The following is a 17,739-nucleotide window of genomic DNA, read 5'->3' on the forward strand; positions in this document are numbered from 1 at the left end:
TATTTTTATTAACTCCTCATAGGTTCTGAAGTAATTGTTTGCATTACTTCATCTGAATTGAATCAAGACACGATTTTGTCTCTATTTGTGTGCAATTTTTGAAAACAAGCTTAAGTTTGAACATCAATTGATGATGAAGCTGATGAATTATTGTTTAAGATGATGTAATGATGAGGACTGATACATTAATGAAGACGATGGTCTATTGAATGCTGCAATATCTGGTCATAATAATGATGTAAAAATTAACATTGGTCAGATTATCATTTGTGACATTACTTAGCATCCTGTTAGTGATATTAATTATTAATTTAATCTGAAAACGTCTGAACTATTATAACATAAAATTGCCTTTGCTCTCTACATCACAAATATAGGGAATTCATTACCCTACCATATATCCTGAATCTGATAAAGCAGATAGTATTCAACATGTAATGTAATGCTGGCACACATATATATGTAGGTCCTGCACAGGACACATTATCCAATCACACATGACCTAATAACGCATGTTTTTGCACGCTTCCCCCTAACACCAGTTGGCATGCCATGTTCCTGCATACAGGAATGTCCTTTTACAGTTGGACTGGATTCAGATTGTAGCAAATTTATTGCAAGTTTCACATGTTTCATTCTTTTGATAAACAGGTTCAGTTTTATTCACTTAACTCAAACACAAACTTCTTTCTTTGGGCCTTTGAAAAGAGTGTCATATATTCAACAACAATTATTCACACGGTAGAACAAAAAATGTAGTACCACTCCTTGACATGTACACTGGGAAGGGGGCGGTCAGGTAGCCTAGTGGTTAAAGCGTTCGCTCGTCACGCCGAAGACCCGGGTTCGATTCCCAACATGGGTACAATGTGTGAAGCCCATTTCTGGTGTCCCCCGCCGTGATATTGCTGGAATATTGCTAAAAGCAGCGTAAAACCATACTCACTCACTCACTACACTGGGTAGAGCTACATTTTCACCAATAATTCAAAATATTAGGTTGACCAAGTCACCAACAAGATTAAAATGAACATAACTTGCCTCTTCAGAATTGTCACCCAAAGAAAGATAATAATGATTTTTCAAATGTACATCATGTACATAGGATGAAATATAATAAACATGATACAACTTCATTAACAAACACACAAAAGCAGAATCATTTGGGACCCCTCAGACGATCCTTTGTCAACATGACAGAGGGGGTGAGGCATCCGGGCCATTAGCAAGAGCACCATTCCCTTGGAGAAACTGAATCTAACCAAATCCTGTGGCCTGCAAATACAGACAACATGAAACATATCCCACCACCCAATCAGCAATAACCAACTTACAGTCGGTTGGTATAAGGTCAGACAACCAATTAACAAAGAATTTGGTGCTACCAATAACTCTTGATCAATTTTCCTTGGCATAATGCAGACAAAGTGCACATAGGCTGGGGCAGCCAATAGCGTAAATTGACAGTTAAGGGGATTTCCAAAAACTGGAGCTAAATTAAGACATTTGGTTGTCATGCTAGTACGACCGTCATGAGCAAATATTGAACCCAAGATATATCTGGTATTCTCAATTTAGGTCTGGCCATGGAGACACTATATCTATTTGCAGAGGAAAATAGATAATCTCTCTCGGTGGATAAATAACCATTTCCTAATATCAATATTGAACAGCAGCTAAATGGAAATTTATCAATCCATGCTTGGTTGGAGGACATTTTACTTAAAACTGATCATAGATATGAGATAAATTGTACAGCCTCCGGGAATACGTTATCTTTACACTGATGATTAATTAATTTGTTATGTTTACACACCCGTAACTACAGCATCACATTATGCTTGAATCTATTAGGCCAGATTATTTCTTAATTGTGTCACAAATAAATCTGCCATGGACGTTTTGGAAAGAGTTTCAAAAAGTATATGTGAAAGTAGTTTGTGATTGATTGAATGTTTGTGTATTTCAAATCTCTACTGTATGTGTTGTATTGGTTTTTATTTCAACCCGAGACCATTTTATGAAGACAAAAGAAGACTACAAGTAAATGGCAATCATTTTGTGTTTGAATATTATCTCAATTCTTATTATCATAACTTGCAAGATATGATTTTGAGAAAGGAGAAAAGATGACTCTGGGAGAACACTGATTGGACACTGAGCAATGAAAATATGTTGATATTTGAAAAGAATAGTAACAAAAGGGTCAAAATCATATCCGTCCAATACAGCCAATTATTCATCGAGTTCATTAGCACTGTCACAGCTTGCTTACCGTATTCGACGTAATAAGCGCCCCACTCTAATAAGCGCCCACGGCGATATTTGTCAATATATCGGCTAGTGAACAATCCCAATTAGCACCCTTCCGACTGATCAATGTACACAATTTGTGTACATTTATTCGTGTATAATACGCACAGACTTAAATATATCTGTCGTGTATAATACGCACAGACTTTTCTTTTGTATCATTTCAGGCTGTATCATTTACGATCTTTCGACTCTTTCACCAAAATTATATTCTAATAAGAGCCCCCTATTTCTAATTTTGAGAGCGCCCTGGGCGCTTATTACGTCGAATACGGTATATATGTCTCCCTCCATATAAACCGCCTCTGTGGTCTAGTGGTAGAGCGTCCGCCCGGAGAGCGGAAGGTCCAGGGTTCGATCCCCGGCCGCGTCATACCAAAAGATGTGGTACTTGTTGTTAGCCTGTCTGGCGCTCCGCATTAAGGGGCTAAAACAAGGACTGGTCGGCTCGGAGTCAGTATACTGTGTCTGAGTGGGGTATTCATGTTAAACTGCAGCATGGTATCTCAGTGAGCTAGCACTATAAATCGGCATCAGTCCGGACTAGTACCAGCAGCCACACAAAGACACACACGCACATGCACGTCGCTATATAAGTGCAATAATCTTGGACGCAACGTTAAACCCGATTTCATCTCACCTCACCCCTCCATATAATACTGAGTGGGCATGAGAGGGCATTATAAGATCATCATCTCTTGCTCGAAAATGAGAAGAATTGTTGCAAAAAATGTCATTATCATTTTCAGCTTTTGATAATTCTGTTAGACAATCCACATCAATGTAACAAAATCCTAATCAGCACAGCTTGGACATTGCTGATGATGAAAGAGATGCAGGATACTTCTGTTGTGTGACAAAGCAAATGTCAACCTGAGTCATTTATATGTCACCATGGTCACTGATGCAAATTAAAGTTTTCCCCCAAACACAACCTATTCACTTTAAAGGGCGATACATCGGTTTACATCTCTTAAAGACTTTGATAATGAGCCGATCTCGTTGTATCGCAGATTTAATACAAAGATGAAGGAAATGAAGACAGATTGAAGCTTATATTGATTGCTACAGGAGCCACGGCTTCTCTTGCAGTGAAGGACAAATACCAGGAAAGAGAGCAATGGATTGGCCCGGAGTCGATTGGGTGTTTGTCTTACATACAAATATGCTTATTGTAAGAGGCGACTAACAGAATCGGATGGTCACGCTCACCGACTTGGTTGATGCATGTCATCGTATCACAATTGCAAGGATCGATGCTCATGATGTCAATCACTGGATTGTCTGGTCCAGACTTGATTCTTTACAGACCGCAGTCATATAGCTGGAATATTGCTGAGTGCAGCATTAAACGACAAATAAACAAACAAACTACATGCAAATTGCCTGGGTTTGATTCCGAATATTCCACTTGATGTAAAATTTGTTTAAAATGTATTAGTTCATGTGCTATCTTCGGTAGGATGCATGTCCCTTTGTTTCAAAAATTCCTTGATGTAGGCCAGTAAATGTACCAAACACTCAAGGGCCACAAAACGAGTTGAGTTTCAAGTGTGATTGGTCAGCAGCTTTCTGTTGCCAAGACATTGCAAACATTATCTCCCCCCCAAAAAAAATAGATGGTGTTCATGCTCAAACACCATTATAGCAGCTGAGTCTCAAAATGCCAGAATGAATACAAGATCTACAGATATACCATAACAATCGGCAAGTTTAGCTACTGAACTGTTTTAGGCATAGACTGCCATATATATATTCCAATAATATAAACACAGAACGACAACTGAAACTAAAATGTAGAGTGATTCCTAAATAACATCTGAAACCTGTGGTAAGGGCAAATGAAGTGCACCTGGGGCCTGTTCCACAAAGCATTCATAGCGCTAGGTTGACCAGAACTCCCATACTTTAACATAGAATTATGGCTTACGTAGCACTACAAATGCTTTGTGGATTGGGCCCCTGGCGACAGCATTCTACTAAGCAATCTTAGCACTACGACAGTCATTACTCCAATACTCAAACACAGATTTTAGTAACAATCATCTTAGCGCTAAGACGGCTCTGTGGCCCTGAGGGAAGCCTGAACTAACAATTGCATCAGTGTCCCTACCCACCAGGATTCAATAACCCCACCATTCAACATGAGCAACACATGACTCACTTGGGCAATCCTACAACATCTGGTCCCAACATCTTTCTAAACCTGTCACTGTATTTTTTGTGAGAGTCAAGACACAACTGAAGAATCAGGACACTGCCACAGCGTGTCAGCTGGCACAGGCACTGTACATCTATGCAACAGATCACATAATGGGGGCTCGCACTGTACATCTATGCAACAGATCACATAATGGGGGCTCGCACTGTACATCTATGCAACAGATCACATAATGGGGGCTCGCACTGTACATCTATGCAACAGATCACAGAATGGGGGCTCGCACTGTACATCTATGCAACAGATCACATAATGGGGGCTCGCACTGTACATCTATGCAACAGATCACATAATGGGGGCTCGCACTGTACATCTATGCAACAGATCACAGAATGGGGGCTCGCACTGTACATCTATGAAACAGATCACAGAATGGGGGCTCGCACTGTACATCTATGCAACAGATCACATAATGGGGGCTCGCACTGTACATCTATGCAACAGATCACAGAATGGGGGCTCGCACTGTACATCTATGAAACAGATCACAGAATGGGGGCTCGCACTGTACATCTATGCAACAGATCACATAATGGGGGCTCGCACTGTACATCTATGCAACAGATCACATAATGGGGGCTCGCACTGTACATCTATGCAACAGATCACATAATGGGGGCTCGCACTGTACATCTATGCAACAGATCACATAATGGGGGCTCGCACTGTACATCTATGCAACAGATCACATAATGGGGGCTCGCACTGTACATCTATGCAACAGATCACATAATGGGGGCTCGCACTGTACATCTATGCAACAGATCACATAATGGGGGCTCGCACTGTACATCTATGCAACAGATCACATAATGGGGGCTCGCACAGTACATCTATGCAACAGATCACATAATGGGGGCTCGCACTGTACATCTATGCAACAGATCACATAATGGGGGCTCGCACTGTACATCTATGCAACAGATCACATAATGGGGGCTCGCACTGTACATCTATGCAACAGATCACATAATGGGGGCTCGCACTGTACATCTATGCAACAGATCACATAATGGGGGCTCGCACTGTACATCTATGCAACAGATCACATAATGGGGGCTCGCACTGTACATCTATGCAACAGATCACATATTGGGGGCTCGCACTGTACATCTATGCAACAGATCACATAATGGGGGCTCGCACTGTACATCTATGCAACAGATCACATAATGGGGGCTCGCACTGTACATCTATGCCACAGATCACATAATGGGGGCTCGCACTGTACATCTATGCAACAGATCACAGAATGGGGGCTCGCACTGTACATCTATGCGACAGATCACATAATGGGGGCTCGCACTGTACATCTATGCAACAGATCACATAATGGGGGCTCGCACTGTACATCTATGCAACAGATCACAGAATGGGGGCTCGCACTGTACATCTATGCAACAGATCACATAATGGGGGCTCGCACTGTACATCTATGCAACAGATCACATATTGGGGGCTCGCACTGTACATCTATGCAACAGATCACATAATGGGGGCTCGCACTGTACATCTATGCAACAGATCACATAATGGGGGCTCGCACTGTACATCTATGCAACAGATCACATAATGGGGGCTCGCACTGTACATCTATGCAACAGATCACAGAATGGGGGCTCGCACTGTACATCTATGCAACAGATCACAGAATGGGGGCTCGCACTGTACATCTATGCCACAGATCACAGAATGGGGGCTCGCACTGTACATCTATGCAACAGATCACAGAATGGGGGCTCGCACTGTACATCTATGCAACAGATCACATAATGGGGGCTCGCACTGTACATCTATGCAACAGATCACAGAATGGGGGCTCGCACTGTACATCTATGCAACAGATCACAGAATGGGGGCTCGCACTGTACATCTATGCAACAGATCACAGAATGGGGGCTCGCACTGTACATCTATGCAACAGATCACATAATGGGGGCTCGCACTGTACATCTATGCAACAGATCACATAATGGGGGCTCGCACTGTACATCTATGCGACAGATCACAGAATGGGGGCTCGCACTGTACATCTATGCAACAGATCACATAATGGAGGCTCACACTGTACATCTATGCAACAGATCACATAATGGGGGCTCGCACTGTACATCTATGCAACAGATCACATAATGGGGGCTCGCACTGTACATCTATGCAACAGATCACATAATGGGGGCTCGCACTGTACATCTATGCAACAGATCACATAATGGGGGCTCGCACTGTACATCTATGCAACAGATCACAGAATGGGGGCTCGCACTGTACATCTATGCAACAGATCACATAATGGGGGCTCGATTTCCAAGTAGTTTAGCAAAGCAACTCAGTGGGTGCTACTTCAACCACAGCCTCATCATACACTTTGAGGCCACACTTGTTCATTTTTATGTTTCATTCATTTATTTCAGCTTTTCCACACAAGGTTTGTCGAAATGAAAATAAATAACTATGTCTTATTTATTTATTTATTTATTTACTTATTTATTTGATAGTCATTATGCAGTGGTGTTAAACTCCAACTGGCTTCTTGAATCACTTATAGTGATGTAGACATGGTATTTATATATCATTGTATATAACCATCTATATTGTATAATCTATATAACTAGCGGGAGACATAATAAAAATAATATTTTTATGTTTAATTTATTTCTTTACCAGCTGCTTTTCAGTAGAGGCAGCAGGCAAGTAAAACAAAAAAATAAAAAATGGGTGGACAAACTGTTAAATAATGCTCATCTATCACAGAACACTTAACACAGAACACACAGCATGTTGGTAATCAGAAATAATGCAGGCTTCCATGGTGGTAATATATACACTTGTGCAGCATTAATGTTACTATTATTATAATGTACAAAGTCTTTATTTATTTATTTATTTATTTATTTATTTATTTATTTATTTATTTATTTATTTATTTATTTATTTATTTATTTATTTATTTATTTATTTAAACTGTAAGTACCTACCCCAAGTGGGTGATTATAAATGTGAAATAACATTACCTAATCTGATCTAAATAGGGCTGATGCTACTCCTGGACTGTCATGCCTGTTGCAGTAGCATCTGGTTATTTTGTACACAGTATCAATCACATCTACTCTTGGCACAAAATCAAAGGATTTTGTCAAGACCCTAATGTTAATAGAAGAAACATAGAGGTTCCAGATTCAAACACCTGTATCATAGCAGCAAACTTCATTTGTAAGAATGCCATGTAAGTAACGACGTGTGCCACTCATCATGGTGACAATAAATCATAGAATACATTTCTTCATAGAGTGGTCGCCATGGCATACAAGACAAGATATGTGAGAACTAGACATGCTTATACTCTATAAGCCACATTTCATCATTGGAACTAGGAAGCCATTACAGACTTCCGGTCTGCCACTTTAGCCATTAGTCTGAAGCCCGAGTCTAGTAAACTTCTGGTCGGTCTAGTAAACTCAGCTAATAAAATTCCATAGGATTGCTTTAAATTCTACTGAAAATGATGCCTAGAGCAATGTTCAAGCTAGTAGGTTCAAAATGTTTTGGCACAGACTGTGCTTCATTTCAGTGAAGTTGAAACACTCAGCATGTTCAGACTGTCATTATTTTGCATATCAGAAGAATCCACTTTCTTATAATCTTGAGTGCTGAGTGAATATGTGAGTTGGGTTTCAGGCCATGTCACAAGGCAATCAGTGCTGTGGGTCGTAGACCTTCATCTCTATGAAACATAAGCATGGATCCAGTGGATCCTGGCATGACTAAGGGATGCAACTCTGCACATTGAACTGCACCTTATATGACAGGGCCATACAATACATTGTAACCCTCATTTCATACATAGATGCATCGTGTACAGATTCAAAAACACAAGAGACCTTTTAAGTCTGTGCAAAACTCGTATATCTATATCTTGTATCCCAAATTTGAAAAATATCTTCAGGAGAGGTATAACAACTCAATTAACAATGTCAGTATCAGTTGTGACCACCATTTGCATTGATACAGGCAAGGCAGCGGCAGCCCATTGAAGACATGATGAGATCAAAAACAGCGAGGAACTACAGGGGGATACTGTTCCAAATGTCAACTAATGATTGGCCCAACTGAGCAAGCATTACGGCTGGTTCTAGGCCTGTCGCAGGTGTCACTCCATCTCATCCCAAACATGTTCTATGGGAAAGAGGTCTGGAGAAACAGCCGGCCATGGCAGTACAGCAATGTTATGCTGGCTCAGGTATTGTCCAAGCTGTTGTGAGGCAGTTGGTATGGATTCCCTAGATGCACCAACTGAATATGGTAATTTTGTTGACATGATGTTACACGTCGACGACTGGCCTGTGGGAAGTCATGAGTGTTGCCCTGCTGTAGAGATTGTCTTCAAAGAGATGATATTGTGTTTCAATAAACAATGAAAAGTCTGTCAACTTCGTTTTGTGCCATTCCTGTTCACGGCATGTAGATGGTGATTTTGAACAAGCCGTGGCATTGCGAAAGCATTATTTACTGCTAAAACAAATCATGATCACATTAAAAAAACATGATTAGCATGCTCCAACAAACACGCAAACATCCAAATTGTGTGCCGTGCAAGTTGTGAATTGAGGAGATGTCTCCATGATTATGTATTGATAGATGCATTTTATTATTTCAGAATAAATATATTTTTATTGAACTTAATATGGACCACTGTAACTTTTTTCGATTAGTATACATTGGTTAATGAAATCATATTATGAAACATTATATACATGTTTGTACATGAACCCAAAACGGATCACAAAACTGACTATCATGCACACTTAACAATCATATTGTCTACTACTATTGTTACCATGGTTACGTGACAAAATTTCCCACAAAAAAATATCTTTTCCCTTTGTTATTTGAAAACTATGTGAAAAAATACTTGAAACATTTTGAACCCACACAAACCAGATAATGTTTTACATAACCTGTCATCTCAATCCAAAAACTTCCCTCACGGACAAGCTGGAAATACTCTTGTCAGTGTGGTTATTCACAGCCAATCTGAAAGCCCTCAGATCAGAGGTTTTGTCTTCATGGCAGTCACTCGGCCCACGCTATCACATAACATGTCATCATCAGTATGGTAGATTAGTGATGGAAGAAGCAACTGGAATGGTTTGAGAAGTCTCTGGGGACACTTGTCGCGCTTTTCAGCAAAAATAGCCCAATGGCGCTGATGCTTGTATCTCACGTGGGTGGGAAAGACACAACGGAATATCTCCCAGAACAGCATGATTAATCAACAATATTGATAAATAAACGTGACTTTCAGTTTTACCGGTGAAACTCAGATGACTCAGAGTGATCCTGTGACATTTAATTAATTACTATATGCATTAAAATGATATTTTGAAATGTCATTTATCCTAACCCTATAGTAATGGTATCATCCTGTTGCACTTGCACATGAGCTACTTCATTTCCAATATTGGCCACCACTGTGGCAAAGTTATTTGGAATGTCTAGTAATTCATAAGAACATTTTTGTGGGAACATTTGTCTTTGGTCCCTTCATCCAGGATCAATCAGTTTGTTTGTTTAATGCTGCACTCATCAATATTCCAGATACATGATGTGGACTGTAAATAAGTCTGGACCAGACAATCCAGTGACTGACATCATGAGCACTGATCAATGCAAATGGGATACGATAATGTGTGCCAACCAAGTCGCCGAGCCTGACCACCTGATCCTATTAGTCGCCTCTTGCGACAAGCATTGTTGCCTCTTTACAACAAGCATGGGTTGCTGAAGACCTTTTCTAACACGGATCTTTACTGGTTCCTTCGTCAGCATGTACACGAAGTACGGATATGAACTTGAATTGATTAAAGTGAACAATTGAGTGGGTGTAAGCATCTACGAATGGCGTTTCATTTATATCCCACAACATCAGCTTCACAGGATTAACAGGCATGAAAGACAAAAATGATGAAAGTCAAGTATGTTTTTGTGTTGCTTACACCCGTATGGTGCTGACAGTGACAGGCTGATGGACTATCTATGTCACAGAACCCACAGCCTTCTTATAATATCAACCAATGGTTTGCTTGGACAAGACTCAATTGTTTACCATGTAACCAGGGCACTCATGCACAACACGATCTTGGTGCTTAGCGTAATCCAACTCCCTTACTCCAACATGGACTTTTACGTACATGTATTTAATAGTCCAAGATTGCGTTGTACACGTGGTACCAGGTCGCCACAATAATGTTGGAATATTGTTGAGTGTAGCATTAAAAAAAACAAAAAAACATAATAGTTTAGAGGTATTTCAATCCTGCTAGGAACTATCAATTCAAACAAATAGTCCACAATCTACAAGTTTGTTTGTTTTGTTTGTTGTTGAACATCTCACTCAGGAATATTCAAGCTATATGACAGCCGACTGAAAACAATCAAGTCCGAACTAGACAAACCAGTGATTGACACTGTGAACAACGATACATGCAATAAGGGTACGATGACAAGTTATCAACAAAGTCCCCGAGTCTGACTACTCAATCAATTTGGTCGCCTCTTACATGAAGTTAGTTGTTAGGAACGTAGTTTCCTCCTGCCATAAACTGGCTTTTCCTGTCTGCTCTACAACTCTGCTTTCATGTCACCGCCTAACAAGGGCAATGATTGCGTCTGACCCATATCCCCGTCCTCCCTTTCCACAATAAAAGTGCTGATTCAATCAACATCTTAAACGTATTGATAACTGCGCCAATACAAATATTTCAACTGATGCGGCCACAACAGTGATGGAGAAAATTGTCATAGCAAAGACCTTCTTACAGACACTTAATCATATTCACATTCTCAACTGAAATCAGAAAAATAATGTGTTTTCTTCAATTCACACAAAAATAAGATGAAAAGTTGTCCAAGATATTTGATAAACTATGAGAAGAAGCTTGTTTCTTATCAAGATCATCATAAAAGGTTCATGGCACAAAAGAATCTTTTTATAATAAACCAACGTAAGGAGCCTTGCCAACTTTCATGCTAAGGCTAAGTTATTTAAATTCCAGAACATAATTAGATGATAAGTTAACATAAAAATAACCAAGACACGTACACTCTCTACTGATGTAATAATGAAACAAGAAATTCATTGTCTATGGGGCTTATCTGACAGGTTAATAAGAAGACAGAGTTTGTCATATGAAGTTCAAACATTCTTCCAACACCAAATCAAACACTTATTGAACCATGAATTACAATAACATTTCAGAAATACACCTGGAAAATGGACACTTTTTGTTAACATATAAAAAGCAGATAACATAGGTGAATGCCAAATCAATTTAAAGATGAAAAACTAAGAAACTAAGCTTTGAAAACATCCAACCCCGCATCCATCACATAGTGAGAATTTAGTTACATAAAATCCACCAAATCATAAATAAACTTTAGAAAGCTGTAAATCTGTAACAAGAATACCCAGGATTCCCAAACTACAGTGACATCTTCTGAACAAACGTTGTCACCTTTAAAACAAATCAACAAGTTCAGGAAAAGAAACGACTGGAGCTCTAACACTTATCAATGGGACCCATCTTCCCATGGGACCTCTTGTAGTGCTTAAAGCGAATTAGGAGGGATAAGAACGTCAACACAGAGTGTTCATGATGTAAGCCGTTCCTGCTGTGCAGTTCTCGTGGAAGGTACCTGTGTGGGATGATACTGCCAGGTGAAAGAGTCAACACACAAAGACGCTCGCGGCACTTCAACGTTGCGCTGGAGCGGTAGGCACCGCGACAATGTTTGAGTTTTGAGTTAAAAACTATGCCACAAATGCCCCAGGGAAACTTCTCTGGGCATTACATGGCAATCTAGAGTTCAGTGTCGACTGTCTCGCCACCCACAAAGCATGAAGTGTACATATTGAGCGATACAGTCAAACGCCAAGAACGGCAGAATTGATGGAACATAAACAAATTGACAAGTTTCAAATCAGTGGTAATGACTAATCTATTGCCACAGGTATTTCAAAATCCTCAACACAAATATTAAACATTATCAAATTGGAGTGAGAGTAAACAATCATAAATTAGAAAAAGACCAGCATAAAAGGATTTAAGTGGAATAGAAATTATCCAAAGTTGGTTGAAGGATAGAACACAGTAAATGACTGAAGAGTCTTTGTACCATAAATGAACCTTATGTACTTTTTGACAGGCAATTCTTAGAAGTTGACAGATGACAAAGTAGACACAATTAATGGATAACAACTGCCTTAATATGCTGTAATAGTGACGTTTCGGTATGGATCCTGATTCCACTGGCAATGGTTTTAGGATCTAAACCAAAACGTCGCTATTACAGCATATCAAAGAAGTTATCCATAAATCGTGTCTACTTTGGAACATTATGAATTTTGCTAGACGTATTCCTGTAATCTGATCAAGTTATACTTAATACTGATAACATAACCTTTAAAGAAGTCAGTTACATCTCAGTCAACTGTTTCAGCGAGTTCTACATCATAACGTCTAGCATTCAGGTCCATTAACAATCCTTCTTAACAATTCTATAGAATTTATGACCAAAAACAAGGAACACAATTTTGTTACACATGTTACGTGGAGCCAGAGAAGAAAGCGTAAAACATGGAGCCTCCACAACCATTCTACATTATGACATTATGCAGGAGGCTCATCTCTCTTGCTATAAAATGTCAAGGACAATTGGACAATTTTCTGTTTGTTGTTAAAATGACGACACTAATTCTGGATGATGGAGAAATTTTTATTTTAACTCAAGACAGATTTTAATTTATCCTAAATTGATAAAAAAAATTTTTTTAGTGATTTCTGGTGTATCTCCTGGTTCCCTCCTATCAGCAGAGAATTATTGGAAATAGCTGTAGAGGGAGTAGTAACCAAAAGAGAGGATTAGAGGGAGCAATAAGGAGGACATCTTGTTTTCATGGAAACATGCAACTCCTCAAATGGCTAAGTCTTGCTTATCCTTACCTTATTGTCTGGCTTATTTATCAATGGTTGGTTGGTTGGTTTGTTGTTTAATGCTGCACTCAATCCTGTGATTGATATCATGAGCATCGATCCCTGCATTTGGGATCGATGACATGCATCAAACCAAGTCTGCGAGCCTGACCATCCGATCCCGTTAGTCGCCTCTTACAACAAGCATAGTCGCCTTTTACAGCAGGCATGGGTTGCTGAAGACCTATGCAATGAATCAATACAGGAATGTACATCATATCTTTACATATCTTATTGTCATCTGTCATTAGAAAAGTAACACTAAGCATTATATGCAATTATAGTTTCTTATTGCATTTTCAAATATAACTGAACTATTATATAACAAATGTTATATTTGGGATAACACTTTCTTTGTAAAGTACAGATTCTCGCAATTTTGGGGGTTGAGTCCCGTCTGGGATTCGAACCCAAATTGCCACAGAGAGACACCTTATTGCCAGCACATAAAGTCAGCAATTTAACCCACTCAGCCACCAAGGATTCCACAAAAAATGAAAGTCTGGCAACTGGTAGTCTAGATCACGTACTTTGTGTACCCTCTGACAAGTGTAAATTGGCACGGCTCCCATGGACAAAAAACTATTATAGTACTTTATAACTTACAGTCAACATCTGCGATACATGTGATGAGTTCAATATCAAATATTGTAGTCCAGATTACTAAAATACACATAATATTGTCTGTAACTAGCCTAATGGGTGGGTTTGTACTTCTTGAGCATTATTGTTGTAATGTGCCTGGAATGCAGGCATGGATTTGTCTCTGTTTAAGGTCAGCTGTGTACGAAATAAGTACAAATATGCATGACCAATGACCAAGGACTACACATCCCCTCTTTGTCAAAAGTTCAAGTGTGTATGACATAAGTACAAACATGCATGACCAACGACCTGTAACCTGATATGCCTCAAGTACCTGCCTGTTCATGTAATGTCTACCATGGCCTCATAATGAACCCCACATGTCCCTGGCAATCAATTAGCACCTACAAAAGGAAACACATGCCTAGCTAAATACCCCCAACCCTAGCTTATTCATCAATGAATCAATACAGGAGTGACCCAATTAACATTTTACAACATTACAAAATCACCAATGTAGTCTGTATATCCCAATTGGGATATAATGGTACCAGCAATTAGCACTGGAGACATGTGAGGGATTCCAGTGCAGGAGAAATCAGGAACAATTGACCTGCTTCGGGGTAATGACTCATTTCAAAAGGATGAGGGATCGACTGAGAGCGCTACAGTTTTCCACCCTCGACAAAATATACTTATATTATCAAGTACATGAACCTTGAGTGAACTCTATCCTGGCTCTGCTGCAGGCAGGAACTCCTGCTCTGAATAATTATTTCCTCATATACAATCTCAAAGGTTGTGCAATCATTATGGTGGAAGGGTTTTGTTAACTTCTTTGAATGGAATACACAGAGCAACAATGTTCAATGGTCTTGTGCCAATTTTCAGCATGTCTTGACGTAATTAGTACTTAGTGTGAAACGAAGACAGTCTCTGATACACCCATAAAGATCCGGGTAGAATAGGTCTTCAGCAACCCATGCTTGTCATAAGAGGCGACTAACGGGATCGGGCGGTCTGACTTGGTTGATGCATGTCACACTCTCAATGCCTGACATATGCGGGCAAAGTATTATGTCGGAATACAACAATGTTCAATCTGCATGTTTTGTTCCAAATTAAATTTAGCGTTGTTAAACCTACAGGTATCTTGGCCAGCTGTGTTGAAAACACAGTATGTTCATCCAGATTGTTCATCTCCTAAATAATTGAAAGATCTTTAAACCAGTAAAATTAACTATCTTGTGTCTGTTGTCCGAGCCAAACAATTCATTCATCAAATGTACGACCTATTTTCACACGATATGAATGTTTTTCCTTCAAATTTCAGGAAATATACGTTTAGATGTTTAACAGACTTCCTTTCGACAGAAAACAGTTGCACCCTTCAACCCTTTTACAAGATCTTAAATACACAGCATGGACCTGTACACACTCTCAATATGGTAGCTGCACGGTGTTCCTGATTACAAGCATGTGACAACAAGTGCTGTTTACCAATATGGACATAATTCGGTAACAAAGAGTTTCAAAGTCAAAACACAAAGAACTATAAATGAAAAAGTGTTGAAAAATAATTCAATTTTGAGACACAACACCAAAATCGTCACCATAATATATTCATAACATGCATATACATTAAATCTCAAAGTAAACGTGGAATGTACCAAGTGAACCAACAAACTGATATTCACTACAGTTTTTTTTATAAAAAATCAAGTGGAACTAACACAATTAATAATCCGGTGATAATAGTTAATTGTGAAACAACAGTCATTCATTTTTAAAGCGATATGCACCAAACTATGGCGTCACACTTCACTGAACTACGCCAAAATATTGGCACCATTCATGGCAATAACGCCAGGACCCGATTCAAATTATCGTATGTAATATTGAACTTTTACGGGATGGGGAAACTATTTCGTGACCGTAGACACGCTTCTCATTGAAAAATAACGCAACAGTCTTGTGAATGTTGATGAAGACGGGACGAAAAAAGGATTCATGAATTTATTAGTCATGTTCTGCGAGCAGACGATCGTCTTATGAATTCGATTTCAGTATCTAACGATGTTAATTTGGAATTGACTTTAAACAACATTTATCTTAAAAGTTTTTCTCGTGCCAGTTTTGGTAATAGGTGAAGTGTGATGATTCACGTGCGCTAAATGCACGCACGAGCATCCCGAGCGAAATACACACCTCAGTCCGTGATATCGCCTGACAGTTATTGGCATTGGGTAAACAGTGTTATTTGGGCGAACATCCCGTGCGATGTTAACAGTATATAACGGCATACTCACTTTGATCGTTCCTCCCAGCGACCGGATCGGTTATATAGAGTAAGAAATAACACAGATATGCAGTAAGTCCGTGAAATACGTCCATTTTCGCTCCACCTCTTGTCTCAGTACCAACTCATTATTTCTACCATTCTCAACTCCATAGACATGCGCAGTGATTCGGTCACGTGACATGGTATATCCCAAATAACGCACATTGTCTGCCGTTTTCAAAGATATTTTACGACGCTTCATCAATGGAGATTTTAAGGGTGTTTCAGATAGTGACTTCTCGATGTTTTGAAGACTATTAGATACGGTTCATATACACATTATTGAGGAGCCTCCTTCTTGGATGTTTCAGAATAATATGTTTTCATATAAACTTATTAGATATAATAAAATATGACCTTTGATGCGTAAAATATCTGAACATATTCTGATGACAAGGTAGACACAATTTTATGGATAACAACTTCTTTAATACTGTGAAAAGCGACGTTTCGGTATAGATCCTTATACCGTTGTCAAGCAAAACGTTTCGGTAGAGATCCTTATACCGTTGTCAAGCAAGAAGAAGTTGTTATCCATAAAATTTTGTCTACCTTGTCATCCGTCGACTTCTAGTAATGCCTATCAAACAATAAATTGATGATTTCAATGGTTTGATACCAGAACGATCATGATATCACACGATTGAGTACACAAGTAATCAGTTTATCGGCTTGCTCAATTAATTAACGCTCAATATACAGCGAATTTAGACTGGCTATATAGTTGTGTATTCTGAATTGGCACTTGTAAATAGCCGTCTGCAAATCGTGCTGCAAAATAGGTTATCAGGTGACGGGGTCTGGTGAATGATTTACGACTCCCCAAAGAATAACTTAATCGACACTTTAACCCCTCAAATCACTCTAAGTTACATTTGCAAAACTCTTTGACATATAAATACGAACACTACACCAATCTGTTGAATTGAAGGCCATTAAAACCCCACATTAAGACTTTCAGAACCCTTTGTAGATCGATCTTTATCCTGAATAAATATAGATTATCGAAAAAATCGGTTAACATTTAGTCTCTGAAATGAAAATGGTAAGCATTATTATTTTATATTGTCTGTTTATATATTACAGAAAAGAGCACAGAGAAACTGTTTCGGTTCTTTACAGAAAATTTCTTCTGATTTTTTTCTGAATTTGTATGAAAAAGCATTTTGTTTGTCATCGTTTGATGTCAGGAATGTCGACGCTGCTTTGAACGGGACTAGATTAGCAGCGGTCTATGACTGCAATTA

General features: G+C 39.2%; 1 protein-coding gene across 2 annotated transcripts in view; it reads right to left on the reverse strand.

The window, feature by feature from the left end:
• The window catches only part of LOC139451666 (disintegrin and metalloproteinase domain-containing protein 9-like), a 124,938-nt gene extending 108,346 nt beyond the window's left edge, over positions 1-16,592 (reverse strand). For both annotated transcript variants that reach the window (XM_071232986.1, XM_071232985.1), the window contains exon 1: positions 16,461-16,592. In XM_071232986.1, coding sequence (XP_071089087.1) covers positions 16,461-16,545 — 85 coding nt within the window. In that variant the 5' untranslated portion in view covers positions 16,546-16,592. The remainder of the gene's footprint in view (positions 1-16,460) is intronic.
• Between the last annotated feature and the right edge of the window lie 1,147 nt (positions 16,593-17,739).

Source organism: Haliotis cracherodii, unplaced genomic scaffold (genome assembly GCF_022045235.1).
Source record: "Haliotis cracherodii isolate W230 unplaced genomic scaffold, xgHalCrac1.p SCAF_9, whole genome shotgun sequence".
NCBI classification, from domain to species: Eukaryota; Metazoa; Mollusca; class Gastropoda; order Lepetellida; family Haliotidae; genus Haliotis; species Haliotis cracherodii.